Here is a 21,387-nt window from a genome sequence, read left to right on the forward strand (position 1 = left end):
CTTATAGATGTCAGTATTATCAGAAAAAGATCAGAATCATGTAACTTTCAGCTTATTGAGGGAAAATTTAATTAACAATATCCAGACTATCTCAATTTATTTGTGACTAGTTCAATGCTTTACTAATCAATGACTAACTTTTCTTGGAAGGGGGAATACCCTCTTAACATTTTCAATACTGACCCTATAAAAATATAAGCATCACTATAAATGAGCTGTGCTTGCATAAAACAATACTTACAACGTTACTCACCTCCATTTCGAATTTCTGCTTGGATCAATTCCTGCTTCAGCACCTCAATTTCTTTCTTAAGTTTAGCATTTTCAACACGTAGTTTTTTCTCTTCCCTCAGAGATGCCTGCAAGACTATAAGAGGCAGAACTCTTATTTGGATCACAATTAGATTGTCATAAATGTTTCAGTGCTAGGTGCTATATAGGAGTATTAGAGCACTTGTTCTGAAAACTTCAAAAACGTGAAGAAAAAAATCTAATAATTAGCTGTTCCTTATGTACTGTGACTAACCATTTCTATTAAAAATGTAGAGTTACTTTTGGTCATGTCTACAAATATGAGAGCCCACTGATTCATTTATGAAACTATTTGGAGTACTCAAACATCAGACTTGAAAATAGTGTCATGATATGAAAACAAACAAATGTAAGGAAAAGCCATGATAATGGAAAAAGCATCAACAAGCAACCAAGAAATACCATGTTATTTCCATTAAGATTGTGGAACAGGAGCAGGAGAGATCTACAGAATGCCTATATAAGCACTTACCACTTCAGCATTTCTAAATATAAAAACAGTATTTTACCACCCAGTATTGTTATTAAAACCCTGCAGTAATACCCCTTGAATGCTGTGTTTTCCAACTAAGTCCATAACATATACAAAAGGGACTTCTTATTCAATTCACACTTCTTCCCTCTTTTCCTTGGCATATATTCCAAGAGATGTACTGTTGTGCTTAGGTTCTGGAGGGAATACAATTTGGAACTATGTTATATGCCTATTACAATGGAATGCATAGCTAAACAGTTTATTCTTTAAACTTTCTAAATCAAGAAACCAGAAGTGGAAAAAAGATGACAGATTCTGAAGATATTATCTTAGAACTGTGTGGAAACTGTTGAAAAGTTTCATCTCATATTTGTAAGTGGAAACCTTGTTTATTGACTCTAAGCCATAAAGTCTCTTCAGAAACTAAAAAGGGCAAGGCTTTAGTTTAAATGCATTAAATAGCAAGCTTGAAATCCTGAATGATAGAATCAAAAATCAAAAATATTAAGATTCCCAAATCTCAATTACTGCAACCATAATATCGAACTTTTAATTCTGGTTTTGTTTTACAAAAAATTCAGAGTAGTCAGACATGTATCTTGATGTACTTTCAAAAAATCAGATGGATGGGAGTTCCTAAAAAAGGAGGTCTACAAAGCAAATCCCGTTCTTTAGGAACTGTAAACTGCAATGAATAAAAAATGGAGGACAGCAGAAAAATCAAATATATATACACAAAAAACTAAGCAAAGGCCTGCAAACAAAAAAGTTAGGAAAAGGATGCAGAGCATGCCTTCTGGATTTTTCCCCAAATGCTTTACCAGCAACGGCCATAGATGTTATCTGTATTTTCCTCTGTAACAAAATATGCTTCAATCTCTCTCTCTCTTTCTCTGTATTTTTGTTCTCTCCAGTTTTAATTGTGTATGCATGTATGTGTATGCAGTGGGAAGCACAGGACGAGCTGCTAGTCTCCACTCTGAGATTTGTATATCCAGGAGTGGAAGGGGCTCAGAACGGAGAACAGCAATAATCCAAGCTGCTGCCCAACAGCCTTTCCCATAGGGATACATGGAGAGTTGTGGGGGGGAGGGAATATTTTTCTCAGCAGTCCCTGGCTGGATCTTTCTTTTGCCAGTTTCTCCTGCCTAGCCAAATGTTCAGTATTCAGAGTTATCTGCTGACAGCCAGAGTCCCAAATCCCTTTATATAATTTATTTCCAACATTCCATTGAGTTAGAGAAAATAAAAAGAAAATAGAAAAAAGACCAAGTCACAAAGGAACAATGCACAAATGGAGCCTGGAATTGAAGGGCTAGTGTCAGGAAAACTCAGAATAAGTTGAGGTTAGTGAAGAATACTAAGAATATGAAAGTGGGCTGGGATAGATACATTCAAAAGAAAAGAAAAAGAATATATACCAGCTACTCAGTGAAGACAACAGAATGTTGACAGGTAACCTGGACAAATAAATATGGATTTGTCAAGAACAAATATCGCTAGACTAACCTTATCACATGTTTGACTAGGTAATTTCCTTAAGATTGTGGGAATGCTATAGATCTTTGGGGTAATGGTCAAAGTGCTAGACTAGAAACCAAGAGCCTGTGAACTCTAGGCCTACCTTAGGCATGAAAGCTGGCCGGGTGACTCTGGGCCAGTGTCTCTCTCTCAGCCCAACTCACCTCACAGAGTTGTTATTGTGGGGAAAATATGAGGCAGGAGAATTAGGTACGTTTGTATATACAAAAGAGGCAGGATAAAAATCTAATAATAATAATTCCAATTTCGGCAAAACATGTGACTAATGACATGCTGATTAATAATAGCAATTTTATATACAACTGAGACAAAATAGCATGCTGATTAGAAAACTAATTCTGATTGTGGACTGGATGGCAGTTCTTCTCTTAGGGACATGAAATCAAATGCATTTATGGGGGCTGTCTGGTTTAGTAGTGGTGATTGTTTAAAAAACCCTATTGTTACAGCAGTTGAGTGTAAGAAATATAATTTCCAATTCATAGAAGGTAATCATTCAACTTATTGTGCATTCATCTAACTCCATCTTCTTGACACCACACTTTTAAGCATTATTCAGAGAATAATGAAATTGGCAGCTTAGGGAAAGGCAACAATGACTAGAAACTAAAGTCTGTGAAGACAGACTGAAGAAGCTGGGTCTGTTTAGCCTTGAGAAAAAACAACTAAAGTATGATGTGATAGCATTATTCAAAGACCATTAAGTATGTCACATAGAAGGTCAAGACTTCTTCTGTCTTGTTCCAGAATGCAGGAAAGAGAATGAATTTAAGTTACCGGAAAGCAGAATCTGACTGAATGTTAGAAAAGAATTCATAGCAGTAAAGTAGTTCAATAGGAAGGTTGTGGGCTCACCATTGGATACAGTCAAGGGGAGGCTAGAAAACCATGTGTTTAGGATATAATTTGGGTTTCTGCACTAAATAGGAATGGGTGGGACTGAATAGTATAAATCATCCTTCCAATTCTATGATTCTATTGTCTATAAAACCATAAATTCAGGGAAGGCCCTGAAGATGTGTTTCTGTCAACAGGCCTGGGGACCCCAAGCTTCTGAGCCAATCAAGTGGCTGGTATGTGTTTGCTGCCTCCGGGGGGTGTCTATTGTGTTTTTATGGTTTTTAATTCTGTAAGCCAACTGGAATCACCGTGTGAGAGTTGGGTGGCCTTATAAATCTGTTAAATAAATAAATAAATGTCCTTTCTCACTCTTATTATAGTGTTAATTCGGTAGCCTATTAGCTATAACTATGGCAATTTCTTCTACCAAGCACTGGCAAATATACTCCTTGACAGCTTTTGAGACCAGGTACCTTGTCTTCTGAGTTTTGAAATGTGGGAAATTATGTGTTTTGATAGTCTTTTATAGGAAAGCTATTACCTGAATTAGGTTTTATAAAAGGTTAAGTTTAGATTCTAGTCACTGATTTAGAATGGATATTTAATAACAGATTTTAATCTTATGCCTTACTGGCTTTTTCTTTCAGAAGAGCAACTTGCTGCTTAAGGTATTCAATAATTTGATCTGCTTCAGCACCCTTCTGTTCCAATCTGTTCAAAACTGCATTGTTGGCTGCCATTTTCATCAAGGATCGGACTAAAATCCTAAATAAAAGGAAACAGGATAATAGGAACATGTTACTAATGCAATTATTTCCAACACAGTTTTGAATAAATAGACAGAACAACATGTACAGTATTGCTGACACAGTGGTCTAACTAGTAATAGAACATATTCACTTTACTTGCTATAACTCAAAGTTCACATTAAATAGTCATACCATAATCACTTTGCCTACCATCTGTAATAACCATATTCTTCTATGTATTTCAGAATACATTCCACTTTTCCAGACAGTAAAGGACAAACTAAGTCAGCTGAACTCAAGCACTGATAAGATGGATCATTTTCCCTGGGAAAAGTTTTGTGCTTTGTGGCACAACATTTTCTATGCTGTAAACCTCTTTGAGAACTGTATCGTAGTATTAATGATAATGAATAATTAATTATAAGATATCCTTAGAATAAAGACAGTAGCTATTAATAAGGCTATATATATATGCACAGGCTGTTTTCTCTTACTAGTTCTTTCTGGAATGTTCTACCAAATTCATCCTCTGAAACTAAATGTTACCTTTTGACTAATTTTCATTGACCGCACTCTCAAACTGAGTGAATAGTTGACTCATACAAACTTCTTGTGGAGTAAACTACAGCAACAATAAGACAGGTAAATAAGGATTGCTTCTTTTCTAATAACTGCTTCACTAGAGCTTCTTCTACCTCAGACTTCTCTAACATGGTTTATTTCTGGGTATACTTCCAAATCCCAACATCTGGAGGACACTCAGGTTGAGGAAGGTTGCTGTACAATGTCTCCTTATGTTATGCCCTATACAAAACGACAGCACTTCTGTTGGTTTCCTTGTAATGAAGGACAACTTGTTTTCTTCCTGCCTCAGTGTGCCTATTTAGTCTCCTCATGACACATAATCAATCAATCAATCAAGACATAGATCCAAAGATACAACTAATGTAGGTCTCTTGTATTTGGTTTCTCTTCTCAAATAGTTGATTGGTACCGCATATCTAGAATCCACAATTTTACTGGCAGTTATCATGAACTTTTTGTTACCCTTAAGTCCACTAAGGAGCTAATGCGTGCTTAGTCATTGTTTTCTGTGTCTAAAAACCTGAATTTAGGTTCTGAAACTCTAGTTGTTACATTCTCTCTTCCAACTATGATTGACAGGTGTATTTAACAGCATATTATCATTAGCTGACTCAGTCTGTCACAAAATTTTGTGCAACATGACTATTAATATTAACTAAAGCTAAAATTATCACAAATGAAATCTCCAATCTCTTCATTCTCTAAATTCAGACTTTGGAACTAGCAAACATATCTATATATTCGGCTTTATCTTTTATTTATTAAATTATATCCCACCTCAATCTAAACAGATTCCCTTTGCAATATCCGTGTAAACCTATGTGTGTGTCTATGTGCTATAAGGTGCAGTTTTGGAGCAGAGCAGCCTAGAATTACCATAAAAAAATAAACAAAATAAATATTTGAAATGTTTGAATTTGCATGGCTGCCTGAACTGACTTACCCCATTATAGAATTAAGGGTTCTATATTTTAGTGAGATAGACTGCAAAAATCTGCAGGGTATATTAACCCCTCCACTATGACTTCTGTCATTTGAATATTCATCTGTACAGTTATAACCATCCATGAATGTGGCTGGAAAATGTCCAGGAATGGAGAACACACAGCAATATATAATGTCAGCTAATATTGCTATTTAGTTGAGAGCTCACTAAAAAATATTAACAAATTTAATAATTTAGTTAACTGTTAACATGGGTAATCATCTAAAAAAAATGGAATGCTTACACAGCCTAAACTCTCTTGTCACATTAGTTGAGGGAATCACTTCTGAATTGCCAAAACTTTAAAAGTTCTTACCAAGTCTGTATGGTAGACTGACACTTTAGAAGATGCAACTTTTCTAGACAAGTCATTCTGCTTTGTTTGAGTCACAAACAAGAACACTTAAATTCTAAATATTTACCTTGTAGACTGATAAGAGCACATGCAAACGAAAGTTCAGTAAAAGCTATAAGTTGTGCAAAGTACTTGTAATACCACCTTATGGATTCAGCTGCAGGAAAAAAAATGACAGTACAATTGGATGCACCCTTTTCCTGATTATAATTGCTGTCCCCTCATTTCTAGATCAGTTAATCATGCTCTGTGTCTTGGACATTTTAACAGGCAGTAATTGGACTAAAAAGATACACTAAATACTTTTTAAAATTCTGTATCTTGTTCACTACAGCTATACAAAAACATAACCTCAGAACAACTATTCTTATGCATCGAATAGCTATGTTGATCTATTTTGAGCTACCTATAAGACTGTGCCCTCATCAAGACATTTATGATCCAAGATTAAAACAGGATATCAGAGAAAAGCTGATACCATTCCATTTATAGCCACAATGTTTTTGCCAACTGTGTAACATAGAATTACAAAACTGAATTGAGGTATAATGTTCAATGTGAAGGTGTTTTTCTTATTAGACCCCTTTAAAAATTAATTTATATTAAATCCCTGAATATGGATATTATATTTCTAAGCACGATGTAAAACAAAATACGGAATATAAATTTGGGAAAAAACATTACCTTTGTATGCACCAGTACCTTCTGTACTGCACCAATACCGAAAATATTTAGATAGATTGAATTTATAACCATTGTGAAACTGTCATTCTGGAGTAGGATTTCATTCAATTAGCCATCTTCTTAGAGTTGATGTGCAAATTAACTGCAAATTGATTCTGCTTTGCAAGTAGGTCTTTTCCCCTTCAAGGTACTGAATGAAGTCACTGAAGACTGTATAGTATCAAACATCAATTCTCCCTTTCTCCCATAGCTTAAGACAACTCTTAAGTCTAACTTATGCTCAAGACAGTATGCTTTATTATCTACAGGTCCATCCTAAGTAAATAGAACAGAATATAAAACTGAATTTAATTACCACCCTGCACAGACAGGACTTTTACTAGCACATTGCTTGATATTAAGCATACTTAATCAGAAGTAAGTTTCCCTACAAGCGCCCAGTATCTAGATGACTTCAGAAGGTTAATGAAAACCAAGTATTATCTGAAAAAAGAAAATTGCAGAATTATCTGAAAATGCCTGCCAGACTGGATTTAAAGATACAATTCATTTTAGTATTTTCGGCAAATTTCTTAGCAATCAATGAACAATAAAGTTCACAGAATTAGATTTTGAATTAACTTTAGAATGACTATAAGTATAGATGTTACACGTATATATCATACATCATAGGACTCCTACGGCAGGTGGCAAGCACCTTGTCAATTCTGATCTCAACCAGAGCTGGATTTGGTTAGCACTTGAGCAGGAAATCACTAGGAAATACCAGAGCCATGGAGAAGTCAATAAAACATCAAGGTAACAATAGCAAACTATTTCCATATTGCTGCAAAGAAAACAACATCAAAGTATACATGTACATGTTCACTGGAGATCAAGTTTAATCTGAAAGACATTTTACCTTTTCCTCCAATCAACAGAAATCTCTTTCTTTTAAAGGAAGCGCTTTCTAATAAACATCAATTTGGATTAGACACAAGGCATATCAAATCCAGTATTCTGGGCAATATCCAAGATTGTTAAAAGATATCTGCTTGCTTACTTTCACCTTCTCCTCAACAGCATGGACTCTATCTGATCCCAAGATTCCTTAGCTCACTATAGGGAGCCATTTTGGGGATATTCATATAGAATATTATTTGAGAAACCCCTCTGTTCCCTTTGCAATAAATCAAGTGACTACGGATAGCCCACAAGCAGGAAATGAGCAAACAGCAATTCCTCATCATATACACACTTAAAACTGTCTAGCAACTGGTAACTGTACAGAGGAAAAGATTAGGATCTAAGCCCTGAAGACTTGGGGCTTTTCAACATCAGGAATGGACCTAGACAAAGGTTCAACAGAGGCAATTTTCATAAAGTGACCCACAGCTGCCTGTGTTATCTCTAAGCACTCCGGAGCATCTCTGCAGCAGGCTGCAGAAACCGTAAGAAACTGGCAAAGATCCTTCCACCAGAAGCAGCATTCTGTAAATGGAATTCTGCTCACTAGTTCTCTGAATCCAACCTCTCAAAAGAACCTGAATTTTATATTAAGAACTTGAATCTTATAACTAAAGGTAGTTTGAGATCCCAACACAGTACTCCTATATAAAAGGAAGATATTCACCAAGAACATTTATTCGCTACACATTTTATAGCCTCCCTACAGCTCTGGCACAAATTCAGGTTTCTGAACCATTGCCTGGACTTTGCTCCTGGCCTTTTATATTCCAAACAAGTGCTCTAACTTGCAACTTACGAACTGCTGACCAGAGAGTTGGCCTTATATGTGGGGGAACCAGGTTAAAATCCCTATTCAGCCAAGATTCACTGAAAGTCAGTGCTGGTCATATATTTTCATTCTTCAAGCCAAAATTATCTGCATTCTGCATCTGGAAGAAGGGACCCCTTTGACGAGCATATCCAATTTGCAGTTAAAATTGAAATCACATGTGAAAGTAATTTAAGAAAGTATTCTATTTAAGCAGTTACTAATTCCTACAAAAAGCTCATCCAAATAAAAACTAAAAAATTTGAAAGATTTAGGAAATTATTTAAAATCTGTGTCACTAAACATGAATATAAAAATCTCCAAGGAAAGTTCAATATGAAGAAAAAGGACACGGGGAAGGAGAGAAACAGAATTGAGTGAACTTAAAAGAAAGAAATAACAAGATAAGATCCATATTTATTTGCCCTGCTATCTTCTGAACTTTCTTTCTAGAGTGCTTAGGTTTCTTCCCAATATAAAATTAAAGAAGAAATAAGTTTGGAAGAATTATTGGCTAGACAGAATTACTGCTGTTCTGATATTCTTTTGGTTTTAATACCTGTTTTTCAGTTGTTTTTCTATATTTATGTTATTTGACGTTAAACCATTTTGCATGTCATTCTGCTAAAAAGAGACCAAGTGATAATACAAATTAATAGTCATGAGCTAATCATTGGAGAATACTCCACTGGATCACTTCCTTGAACTGTAAAGCAACCATTAAAACATCCACTACTTTTATTTATTTATATTTATATTTATATATCTGAAATCATATTTCCATATTAGGTAAAGGTAAAGGTTTCCCTTGACAATAAGCCCAGTCGTGTCCGACTCTAGGGGGCGGTGCTCATCTCCGTTTCTAAGCCTTAGAGCCAGCGTTGTCCGTAGACACTTCCGGGTCATGTGGCCAGCATGACGACACGGAACGCCATTACCTTCCCGCCGAAGCGGTACCTATTGATCTACTCACATTTGCATGTTTTCGAACTGCTAGGTGAGCAGGAGCTGGGACTAGCAACGTGTTCTGAGGACATTCCAATTCTTCTGAGCAGGTGTGTGTAGGCACATCCAACAGGATAATAAAGCATATAATTGAATAATAAGAAATAAATATGAACCGAGACAGATATTACCACGGTACAAAATTTACATTTGCTCTTCCCATCTGTGTCTCTCATATACAGTTAAATTCACAATGTTCCTGAGTTTTGATGGTGTTCTTGCAGTTATCAGAGATTCATAAACTGCCACAAAAGTATTTGTTACAGCAAACAATTCAGAATGGCTTTTGTCAGCACAAGCTGTTTCTACTTGCTTACCAAGTTGGAATGGTAAGGAAATAATTGTCCTTTTTTTCTGCAGCCCTCACACTTAAAACTCAAAAAATTGTTCTGGAGGTTCCCCTAATGATTTGAAGCAATTATTGAGAGTGAGGGAAAACATAAATTCTCATTGTATTAGCAAAGTTCATTACCATAGCAATGGATTCCACTCTCTGGATAAATTTTCCAAAACATAGATCCCTAATCAACAAGTGCAATTACAACAAGTCTTACTTTCAAGTAATGTGTACTTAATGGTGTTGAAGCAAATTAACTCTACATCATATATCTAATGAGCAAAAATCTTATACCTTGCAAAACTACCAATTTGATTTAGAAGATCAAATTTCACTGTGACAATTACTTCCAATTTAGAAGACATAGTTGGGAAGAAACCTTAGCGGTTTTCAACTGAGATCAAAATATTTTGTCTCCTGATTACCTCATCCATACAAAAGACATCTAAACAAAACCATAGGGAAACTTTCACTACTGATCTACAACTGAAATATTTTTATGCTACTCTTCTATTATGTTTCAAAGAGTCTTCAATGGAAACAGTAATCTATGATCAACAATTCAATAAATGCATAATATGTATGAGCAAATACAGAAGCTGTGAGGGCTTTAACAGCAACACAGAAAAGTGTTTTAAAATATACATCTAACTGTTGTGTTTGTTACATTTAACTGTAACAAACACAACTGCAATACGAACTTTACGTCCCACTTCTTCCATAAGCCTAACTCCTAACAAAAGTATATAAAAAAACAATGAAAGTAAAATAAAACACCAAATAGGAGAGCCAATGTGTGTAATGATTAAGAATTTAGTTTGGGTCTAAGATGGGCTAGGTTTAAACCCTCCTAATTCTTTGGAATAACATTTTCAGTGTTTTGTTTCAATCAGGTCTACTTAAGTCAATTCATTTTAGTTAATGTCCCACTGAAAAAAGAGCAGCTACTTTAATAAAAGTGCTGTGTTCACAAAAAACCCAAAATACTTCTCCTAAACTATTTGTTAAGCATACAGTTCCAGTAGGAGATACTGCACATCAGTATTTATTTTATTTAACAGGATTTATAACTCATTCTAATCCCAGAGTACTTAAATAAGTTGTCCATATTATATTCCAACATTTTATTTACATCACACTTTAACATAATTCAAGTCATTTATTTTGAATCGCATTGTGATGCAGATAATTGAACTAGAAATGTTAACATTATAACCTCTCTCAAAATCTGTTTTATTAAATACCAATTAACTTGAAACATCCAATCCAATGATAAATTAGTCTGACTATTCAAAACAGCTAAGCAAAGCTTAAGTCAGGATATAAGTAAAGATAAAAGTTCGACTGTTTTCTTCACTGTCATTTAAAACTCAGCAGCAGCTTGTCCTCTAGCAGAGAAAAAAGCTACAACAGAAAATGAAAATCTCTACAAAAGTAAACTGATTAGCTCCTATATCGATTTTTACACATTTTAAAAATGTGTAAAAATATACTATCTTAATTTTATAAAAATATTAAGGCCTAAAGTTAGTTAAATAGGATTGTTACACTGAAGCTGAATGAGGTTTTAGAACACCATTAATATTTCAATAATATTAATGTGAATAGGATTCCAAATGAAATTCAGAATAACAGAAATCCCATCTCCTTCATCCCTAGAGACAAATAATTTCTAAATGTAGAACAGGAAGATTTATTTTTTGTAAGATTGTTCTTTGGGCTTTGGAAAGTGACTTTCAAAAAGACCAAAGAACAATCTTGCAAAAATAAATCACATCACTTATACATGTTCCAGGAGTCAACCCAGCAGCAAATGCATTTCTGTCATGGATGTCTGTCATGGTTTAAGTTATACAAAATGAAAAAATAGTATGGCCCCTTTCTAATTTTGATTTTTGAGGAAAAACAATAAAAAAAGAGAGAGAATGATTATATTAAGCCTTGGATAGATTTAACATACCTGGGAAACCTTAGAAAAAAGCATTTCATGTTTTTAAAGTAGAAAAAATGGTTTATTGGCAAACCTCTTACTAAAATTGTCTTCAATTAGAATGGAAAGCACACTTACCCGAAGGACATGAAGACTCAATAAAATTCAGGGGAAAGAAGTTTTGCTTATTGCATGATTGTTTTCCCACAAAAAACCCAAGAATAATGAAATATACCTGATATTTTTATTTTAATGATATATAAAATTGTTAAAATATGAAAGAAATTGCTTTCACAGCTGTCTTTGGATGCATAAAAATAAATGAAGGGGTTAACAAGCATTTCTTAAGAGAAAACTCATTATATAAGTCCATGTAAAGAATAAAAAGAAAATATCATAGAACAAGAAACTACTATTAGAACTGCTGATTCAGACCAAATGTCCTGTAGCAAAATGTGTATCCTGAGCTTTGATTTCCTTCCACCCCTTTTTCCTACAAATGTAGTGTTCTCTTTATTTGGAAGCACTAGAGGACAGAATGTAGAATATATAACTTTTTCTGTTGCAACACAATGTTTATAATTTCTTCTGTTTTCAACTTTAATAGTTTGGGGAAATATAGATATGCTATATTCATTAGAGTTAAGAACTTTATAGGTCTATTTATAACAAAAATTAAATTGGTATAAAGTAACTCCAATCACATTTATATAGCCACCCATCTCACACAAAGAGATTCTCCTATAATGAACATTATCTTTAAATTTTATACAGCAAAAGGTACCTTTAAAAGCAATCCAAATTATATACGTTTTGGAATACATTTTACATCTGTAGGGAGTGTTAAAAATTAAGTATTTACATTTTTTTCCAATATGTCTATTCTTTGTGATTCTGCCACAGCAAATTTTTTTTAAAAATTACACTTCTACATTCATGTCCTTCCAAATATTCACAAAGCATTTATAGTAAATGAAAAAAAAGCTGTAAGACAGCTGAGCTACCAGAGAACTCTAAGTAATTGATTTGTCAAGGATCTAATTTACGGAACATAAGGCAGTTGTAACTTCAAAGTATTCTACTAAAACTGCTTCGCTACAGCCACATAGTGGAAGGGCTAGAAATCAATGGAGAACAGAATAGCTTTAATAACCTCAGAATGACTTAATACTCCCTGTGAAAGATTTACTTATTTAATTAGTTTTTAGTTATTGTATTTCTATACCACCATAATTAGAACTGACTTCAGCCACTTACTATATTATGACTTCGAGTTCTGCCATTCAATAGTTACCTCAGCCTGAAAATGTCTTACTGGGAGGAAAAAACCTCTTTACTTTCCTGATCTGGGGAAAAAGTTTAGGGGGTGGTAATAGAGGGAACGGATATGAGAAAATTATCAAGCACTGGTTTCAGCACCCTCTTCCATCCATGCTTTTCTTTTATTAAAGCCCTGTTCAGAGTTATATGATAAACACAAGACTGAGGTTCTTATTTTGCACATTCATATCCTATTTCATTCACAATGTGTATATCCTTCCATTTGATGCAAAAGAATGCATTAGACTACCAAATGTTAGATTCACTCACATTTAACAGGTACTGCCAGAGAAGAGATTCACACTGCAAGGTTCAGTGGAAGATACGACCCTCAACTCTACTTCCTCTTCCCCACCAAATTTGTCTTTTGTGAGCACCTGATATTAGGAGAGGCAGAGTTAACCATGCAAATATCCCTGGACACCATTAAAAACAAGCCTTGCAAGTGTGCTACTATCATCGTATTGAACAATCTTTTTCCTTTAAGAATTAAGTAAGGCTGCATTAAAGATCTAGAATGTTAAGCCAGTACAATGAATTGAGAAACCTGTGGGGACAAGAGAAAAAGGCAGACAACAGTACATATATTGAATTTAATACGGACAGAATTAGGCAAAGTCGTAAGTAAATAGATTAACACTGTGATGATAAAGTAAATACGGAATCTAACTGAACGCTGTCCCTTCACACAATTCACAAATACCACACACTCAGAGGACAATTACAGTCCACCCAGTATCATCACCTTCCATCTTCACACCTACACCTGCCATAAAAACTGTTCTTTCTTCTCCTAGGCTTAACTGTTGAAAGAAAAAATTGCTTCATGTAGCTATTACAGTACCTGTTATAACCCTAATAATTAAACCACAGTCCAGCAGAGCTAAATCAAAGTGTCCATAATTTGGCATCCAACCTGGTGCCAATCTTCACATCTGTACATTTATTCATTTTAGAAATTTCTACCACCATCCACCTGTACTGCAAATCAAAGATACTGTACAACAAATAACATCAATTGCCACATGCCAAAAGTTAGGGAGAAGAGCTTCCAAGCAAAAGAAGTATGCCTTCTACCTCAAACAGTTATTTTATTAACTAAAATAAATCTACAACTCTGCTCTTAAACTTGCTGAGACAGAATTATTGCAGCAAAAAGCGAAGTATCCTAACATTTTAAAGAGTAACACTCAATGTGAGGTTTTATGAGGGAACCCTTGCATACAGTATGTTCATTTCAGCTACCAGAAGAAAGAGAAGTCTTGTATCAGGGTAATTATTTTGTGTATCTAGTCCAGTAACTAGAAGCAGCTCCCCAGGGTGGCAAGAAGAGATATTTCCAAACTGGCAGCTCCCAATGTACTGCACTGAAGGCCATCTAAATGCATACTATGCTTCCTAGCATTAAACTATGATCCCTTCCTTCCATTCCTCTCCTTCCTATGTGCATGAGTATGGGGGCTAGGATTGACCAAATGCCGAGGAAAAACCTGAGATGAAATTGCAACAAAAAGGGGCAAATCGCAAGGGAAGAAAAGGAAGCATCAGTTTAGGAATAAACGCCTCTCATAAACTCGCCTCCCGAAAGCCCACGACTTACTATTATTCCCTCAACGCATTCATGGGATTCTTGACAGCCCCGAAGCCCCTTTCTCCTCCTCCTCCCTCTCTTTCCTTACAGCACAGACTTTTTTTAGCAGTTCCCTGAACACCCATCTATCCACAGCTACAAATAAATATCAACATAATAAAGTAGAAGCGCTTTAAAAAACAAACGAAAGCTTGAATTACTACGTATGGATGTTTCTTCCACTCCCCCCCACCCCTATTACGGCCTGTCCCAGCCACCTACGGATCGTTTCTTCAGCTACTACCAGGAGGAAACTCCCCCCACAGCTCTGCAAGCCTGACTTTGGACCCAAAGCAACTGACGGGCCCGAAGAGCTCCCCGCAGAGTCACCCATCAGCAAAACGAGAAAGCCAGGGACGCGCCCTCTTCGTATACATCCACGACCTCCTTAAAGGTAAAGGTGACCCGGCCGCCGAGTCCACCTCTCACTACTCTACCTCCCCACCCCACTTACCTATTTACCCTACTTGAAGCGGCTCAAGCAGATGGCTACGCGCATGCGCCAACCACGGGCGACAAAAATGCCATGCGCGGCGCGTGCGCAATGACTTCTCGCCGGCTTTGGCCGGTCAGGTGGGACGAGCCGAGGGGGTGGAGTCAGAGGAGGAAGGACCGGCTGGAGCAAGTTCGTAAGTTCTGCGGAGGGTGGACGGGAGGATTCCTCGGGAGCGCGCTGGGTGCTTTGCATTTAACGGAGTGCGAGCCGGGCCCCCTTTTGTGCGCATCTTTTTGCATGGAGATCTGGTGTGAGAATATGGCTTTGTTCGTACAGCTACTTGAACCACAGGACACATTGTAGTATTTTATGTTGTGTGAATCCAACTCATGTAGTGGCTTCGTGGTTCAGAATGCCTTTTGGTCCCAGGAAATTCAGAAAACTGTCGTTAAATAATCGTGGGTAAGCATGTCGTGCAAGCTCAGGCCACTTGTTTTTCCACGATTCACGTGTAAACTGTTCCGTTCGAAAAGGAAAACGAAACCACTGTATTAACGTTTTCCAGTTATTCCGTAAAAGCAGAATTTTTGCCCTAGCCTTTTGTAATGCAGAAATATAAATTGTCCTTGTTAATAGATTACTGTGGAAGTTCATTCTTGTGAGCTTAGAAGATAGCATTGTCTGATAGGCTTGATGATTCTCCTCCAATCCAGTGTTTGCTATGTTAGATTACATCTCCCATTATTATTTGGGATGTTGATTGGGGTGATGGATGAGTGCAGAACAACATAAAGCCGAACAATGTGTAGGAAAAACTACACTGGATTGTGAATGTTTATTGTATCATTCATTGTTCTGTGTAAGAGTAGTCCAATCCTAATTGATTTGGGAAGTAAAAAGTATAGTAAAAGACAAGGGAAACAGAAACATCACATTAGATACACAAGGAAGTAGAAGGCTGTAGAAAAATCTGACTGACGAGTGATCTACCTCAAATGCACTTCTAAATTAAGCATGTTTAAAATCAGATTGAAGACCTCAGAATTGTACAAGAGACACAAAACTAGTATTATATGCAGTTTTTAAAATCACCCTTACAAATATAGAGTTACTTTATAGAGTAAATGATATATATATATATATATACAGCATATATATAACTTGGTTAACTGAAAAGTTGTATTTTGAAATTTACTTTGAAATATACTTAAAGTTATATTTTAAATTTACTTATATATTAATTGTAAATTGATGTATTCTGTTTTAAAACACAGGCTAATCTTTGGTTTTAAAATGGAGCTACAACTGCTTGGGTTCATTTGTTGGATGAGGAATGAACTAAGGCTCAGGAAGTGTATCTTACCATATTAAATGCCTGATCAGTCGTACTTTCTGATTTTAAAGTACTTTCACCATCAGCAGTTTTCAGTTCTTCTGATCTTTTGTTTTTATTATTTTATTATTCCCATAGAGTTCTGAAAACTGAAGGTTTTTTGTCTGTACTGAGACAAGCTTCTCCATCCTTTCATTTGTTTACTTCTTGATTTGGTGAAGAGATTTCTAAGCCAATTCATTTAGCATCTTATTTTAAAAGAAAATATTAAGAGGTATTTGATTATCCATTGGGGATGGGGATCTAACATTGCCCGCTTTTCTCCATCGGACCTTCGCATCTTCACTTGCAGCTCCATTTTTCTTTATTCTCCGTGGCTCTTTCCTATTCTTAATTACTTTTTCCAATTGCTTGAGGAATTTGAACTGCACTGCTTCAGTTTTTGTTTCTTTGTTTATCCTGCTTTTGAGCACTTAGCTTTTCAATGTTTTCTTTCTCTCCAGATGTGCTTTTATGAAGTCTGCTTAGCTTGCCCACAAAGGTAATTCCGATTCTTGGGAAAGATTTTAGTCCAAGTTATACGGATTTCTCGATGTTACACTGAACACTTTTCATTTTCTTTGCATTACAAATATTGTGGAACATTCCAAGGAAATTAATAAATGCCAGAGGCTTCATTGTCACCATTGTACATTCTGCAGTGCTTTGAACTACATATCATGTTTGCTGAAAAATAAGATAGATTCTGTTGAGTGGAGCCTTTGTTCGATATAATGAAATTTATGTGTATATCCAGTATTAGCTAAAGATAATGAAAAATCACTTCCATGAATGTCTGCTTTAGGTCTTGAAACCAAAAACTTCAGTATCTGGGGAGATTGCTCAATAACCAGTATCTGAAAGGCCAACCAGATAATATCTTCAATGGTGCATTTGCATGAAGGGCCTCAGAAACTGAATAATTTTGTGCTTGTTTAGAGGTTACAACAGGAAAATACTGCTATAGCCTTCTGTTAGCTAAAGAGTGATATGTTCCATTCTGTTTGGGATAGTCATCCTCTCCCACCAAGAACAGGATGGACATACCTGTGGATGGGATGTACATGCAGTGATGACTCCCACCTAACCATGGACATCAGCTAAATTAACCCTGATGTTTAATATTGTATTAATACTGAAGCCAGATTGCCTTCACCCAGAACCTAAATATACCTGTAACATTGTAGTAGACTAAACGATTTGCATGCAGACATCCTTCAGTCTAATTCTCAGCATCTTCAGGTATGCAAAATTCTACTGCCTGAAACCCAAGGAACCCATTGCCAGTCACTGTAGGCCAGTGTTTCTCAACCTTAGCTACTTTAGGATGTGTGGACTTCAACTCCCAGAATTTCCAAGCCAGCATGCTCACTGGGGAATTCTGGGAGTTGCAGTCTACATATCTTAAAGTTGCCAAGGTTGAGAAACACTGCTGTAGGCAATGGTGAGCTTGATGTTTCTGTCCCACACTACTGAGAATATATATATATATTTTTGTAAACCTATTTAAGGCATCACTGTCCACCAGCTATACAACTTTAATCCCGCAGTTACAATGTAAAAAAACAAACATAAAGTCAGTACTATCAAAGCAGCTTTCTTTTGATATATAAGTGAAAATTAATATATATGCTTATGATATATCTAAATTAATCAATATATTGTCATCACCTTTTTAATGTGAAATTTACCTGAGACTGTTTGGAATACTTTCCTACTTGTCTTTACAGTTATTGCTTCTGGAAGTTCATTGTACATATTTAGTTTCGTTCTAAGTGAAATAAATCTTTTTTTTTTTTTTTTGAACCAGTAACAAGGAAAAAAATCTACTTTATTTCTATTTGGTCCGTGTAATTTCTTTCTAAATGGCACCTAAATAATCTCAGATTTAGGCTTTTTTTATGTGGGGGTGGTCTGAATGGTATAAAAGAAATCTGAGTTAAGCATGTAGGGCTGTGCTCCCCAGTTTGTAAGTGACCTCAAGATTTATACTGTAGATAGCCACAAAGCTATTCTTGATTGGTTTTAATCAGTAATTTAATAGCTTTTATTTTGCTTTACTGCTGTTATTGTAAAAACCAGTGTATCTCTATCAATTCCTCTTCATTTCTCTTTCAGGCGCACACGTGTTCTAAGCTTCTGACATGTTTCCCTTAAAGGATTCAGAATTAGGAGCTTTCACCTTCTTTGCTTCAGCTCTTCCAAATGATGTTTGTGGGAGCAATGGCCTACCTTTGACCCCAAATTCCATAAAGATCCTGGGCCGCTTTCAGATTCTTAAGACACTTACACACCCCCGGCTTTGCCAGTACGTGGATATTTCTCGTGGAAAACATGGTAAGCATATTCTTTCCCCCAACCCCATAACTTTTGGGTGTGATTGAAAGGCTGTTACAGTAATTATTCTGTACATGTGCTTCAGAGCCTTATAGACTTCAAAGACTTCTGCACTTATTTTTCCTGAAGGCAGTAGTTTTCTTTCCCCCAGACTGACTCCGTTGCAGCATATTTCAGTCTTGTCGCTATTGTTACACATAACAGACACAGATGTAGCTGCTGTTTCCTTACAGGCTTTATTATCCTGTAGTTCAAATTACACCGATAATTTTGAGGTATTTCCTTTTCTTTTTCACACTCCATCTATATATTTTTCTCTTCCATCCCCTTTGTCTCTTTCAAGCTTCTTTTTTTGCTGAGCTGTGCTTGGTTTTAAATGTATGAACTTCATTCACTGCGTTTATTTCATAGAGTCCTGTAATTCATCAGCAGTCTAGCTTTCACTTTAATTCCTTAACCTCTCTTTTGATGTTGGAGGTTGAAAAGAAATGTGCTTCACAGAAGGCACTCTCAACAATTCTTTCCCACTCCTTAAATTATAGAATTTATTGCTGGCAAATATAACAGTAAAATTGCCGGACCAACTGTAATTCACACCTCCTGATACGTTGTTATAGACCTCTGAATGTTGCAAATCATCAAATGATACAGTTTTGATTGCATCTTTACATCATATGAAAATGATGTGAAACATACTGATTTATTATAGTTTAAAAAATATGTGTTCTAAAAAGTGACAGCAAGATACACTGATTTCTTCAGCATAAACAGGGGGCAAAGGAAGCATTAGGTGACATGTACTTCCACCAGAGGTCATAATCTCATTACATAATTGCACCATTTGCATGATGATGTCATAACGTGGCTTGTTATGAATGCTGCTGGCTTTCCACAACTTTATTATAACTCCCACCATGCAGTCTGGGATATTGACAGAAGGCACCAGGTCAGGGAATGTTGATGTAAACTAAAAATCCATATGTCTGTCTTTTGACTGTAGTGGAGGTTGTGATTATATGCGTTAGACTGGCTCAATTTCCGCATTGCACTCAGCCTTGTTTATTTTAATATGCTTACCTTTGTATATAGCAAAATGGCTATCATTTTCGTGGAAGGCTCTGGATGGAGTCACAGATCACGCTATGCCATAAATCATGGTTTACAAACCATAAAGGTTGAGTGAACATAACATGCAAACAAACCACATTATAGCTTAACATGATTTTAGTAAAAATTATGGGCATTTTGTGGTAGACAGACCAGAAACAAAGATATTTTGAACGCCCTACATTCTGAAGTATTGAGTGCACTTAAAATTCATTTAAATGCATGGGATTAAGTTAATTATGATTAATTTCATGTCCCCCTTTTTCCAGTGTGATTTAAGCATATGGAGGGAGATTGAGCAAGTAACATTAAATGGTGATTAATGTTATGACCGCCATTGATGCAATTAATATTTGTGTGAAAAGTAAACTTGATATTGGCACCTGGAATTGCATGATTTTTACCTTGTGCTGAAATCCCACTCCAGAACCTGGGGATGCTGCCTGTTACTGATGTGAAGAGAAGGTTTTCTTTCCATATTGTTAGCAGATACTGAAGAATATGTCTTTTGTATGGGATAGCAAGGAGCAAAGTCCTCCATAATGGAGCTTCAGTCTGTGTTAGGCCCTTTTACAGTACTAACAATTTAGTTTTAAAACAAGTCACTCTGTAATTAATTATCCGAATGATATCTCATTTAGTTAAATTCCTTTTTTAAAGATTTGAGTTAATCCATGCACAGTGGCCTTTTAAACTGTAGTTTAAAAGTCAATATTAATGTTGCTGAGGGAAGAAAACAAGGAAAGATTTGTTCCAGGTTGGTCTTTACCTCATTTTGAGATATAAACAAGGAAGGGAAAGGTGTGGTTACAATGGAGAATATTGTCCAGATGGGTCTGAAACATCCCCATAATCAATAGACATACCAATCAAGAGTTTTGACTCATCTCACCACAGTGCTATACATTGGATGCTTTTTGTGTTTAAGGGAGTGCTTGACAGTTACTTGTTGGCTAATTCTTCAAATATTTCTATGAAAGGGGGAATAGAAGAGATGGTAGCTGCATAGAGGAGATCACGGATGTCACATTTCCTCATTTTTTAGGTGTTATAATTTAGTTATAAAACAATTATACTTTCCTAATAGTTAAACTTCTGTCTAGTATTTGGCTGTTTATTTGTTTATCACATTTATAGACTGTTGCAATCCCAAAGCATTCTTGGCAGTTTACACAAAAGATAAATGCATAATAAACAACATGCAATAAAAGTACACAAATAAAAGGTCCACATACTAGTTAAAATCCTAGAATAAAATTAATTAGCAAAAGCAAACAACCAAAATGGAATTGAGGCCCAAATACTGTCTGAAAGACCTTTGTTTTGAGCTGGTCTTTCATCTAAGTTCTGTCCAGACCTAACCCTGCTAAGCCTTGGAGCCCAAAGTCAACCAGGTGCTGCCACCTGCTGATACCTCAAAGATATAGAGCTTTTCAATACATTTCTTATATATATAGGTAAGTAGTTTGACATACTGTAAATTCTTATTGGGAAAATAATTTCCTTTGGACTGGGTTAATATAAAACTATGAAGTTTGTTACTTTAGAATTACAGTGCTAAAGCATCTAGCTGTATATAAGATATGGTTCTTATTTACCAGTTCAAGCAAACACCATGTACTATTTTGCA

At 35.8% G+C, this 21,387-nt stretch overlaps 2 protein-coding genes across 3 annotated transcripts in view; one reads left to right on the top strand and one right to left on the bottom strand.

The window, feature by feature from the left end:
• The window catches only part of AIMP1 (aminoacyl tRNA synthetase complex interacting multifunctional protein 1), a 29,472-nt gene extending 14,499 nt beyond the window's left edge, over positions 1-14,973 (bottom strand). The window contains exons 1-3 of one of the 2 annotated variants that reach the window (XM_063309758.1): positions 14,968-14,973; positions 3,801-3,934; positions 254-367 (exon numbers count right to left, since the gene is read on the bottom strand). In XM_063309758.1, the coding sequence (XP_063165828.1) occupies positions 254-367; positions 3,801-3,915 (229 nt within the window). In that variant the 5' untranslated portion in view covers positions 3,916-3,934; positions 14,968-14,973. Of the gene's footprint in view, positions 1-253; positions 368-3,800; positions 3,935-13,145; positions 13,268-14,967 lie in introns of those variants that run through there. The other variant, XM_063309757.1, reaches the window with a different exon arrangement.
• Positions 14,974-15,082: 109 nt separating this feature from the next.
• Positions 15,083-21,387, top strand: part of TBCK (TBC1 domain containing kinase) — a 102,690-nt gene continuing 96,385 nt past the window's right edge. The window contains exons 1-2 of the mRNA XM_063309913.1: positions 15,083-15,130; positions 18,432-18,650. Coding sequence (XP_063165983.1) covers positions 18,458-18,650 — 193 coding nt within the window. The 5' untranslated portion in view covers positions 15,083-15,130; positions 18,432-18,457. The remainder of the gene's footprint in view (positions 15,131-18,431; positions 18,651-21,387) is intronic.

This window comes from Candoia aspera, chromosome 8, assembly GCF_035149785.1.
Source record: "Candoia aspera isolate rCanAsp1 chromosome 8, rCanAsp1.hap2, whole genome shotgun sequence".
Taxonomy (NCBI): domain Eukaryota; kingdom Metazoa; phylum Chordata; class Lepidosauria; order Squamata; family Boidae; genus Candoia; species Candoia aspera.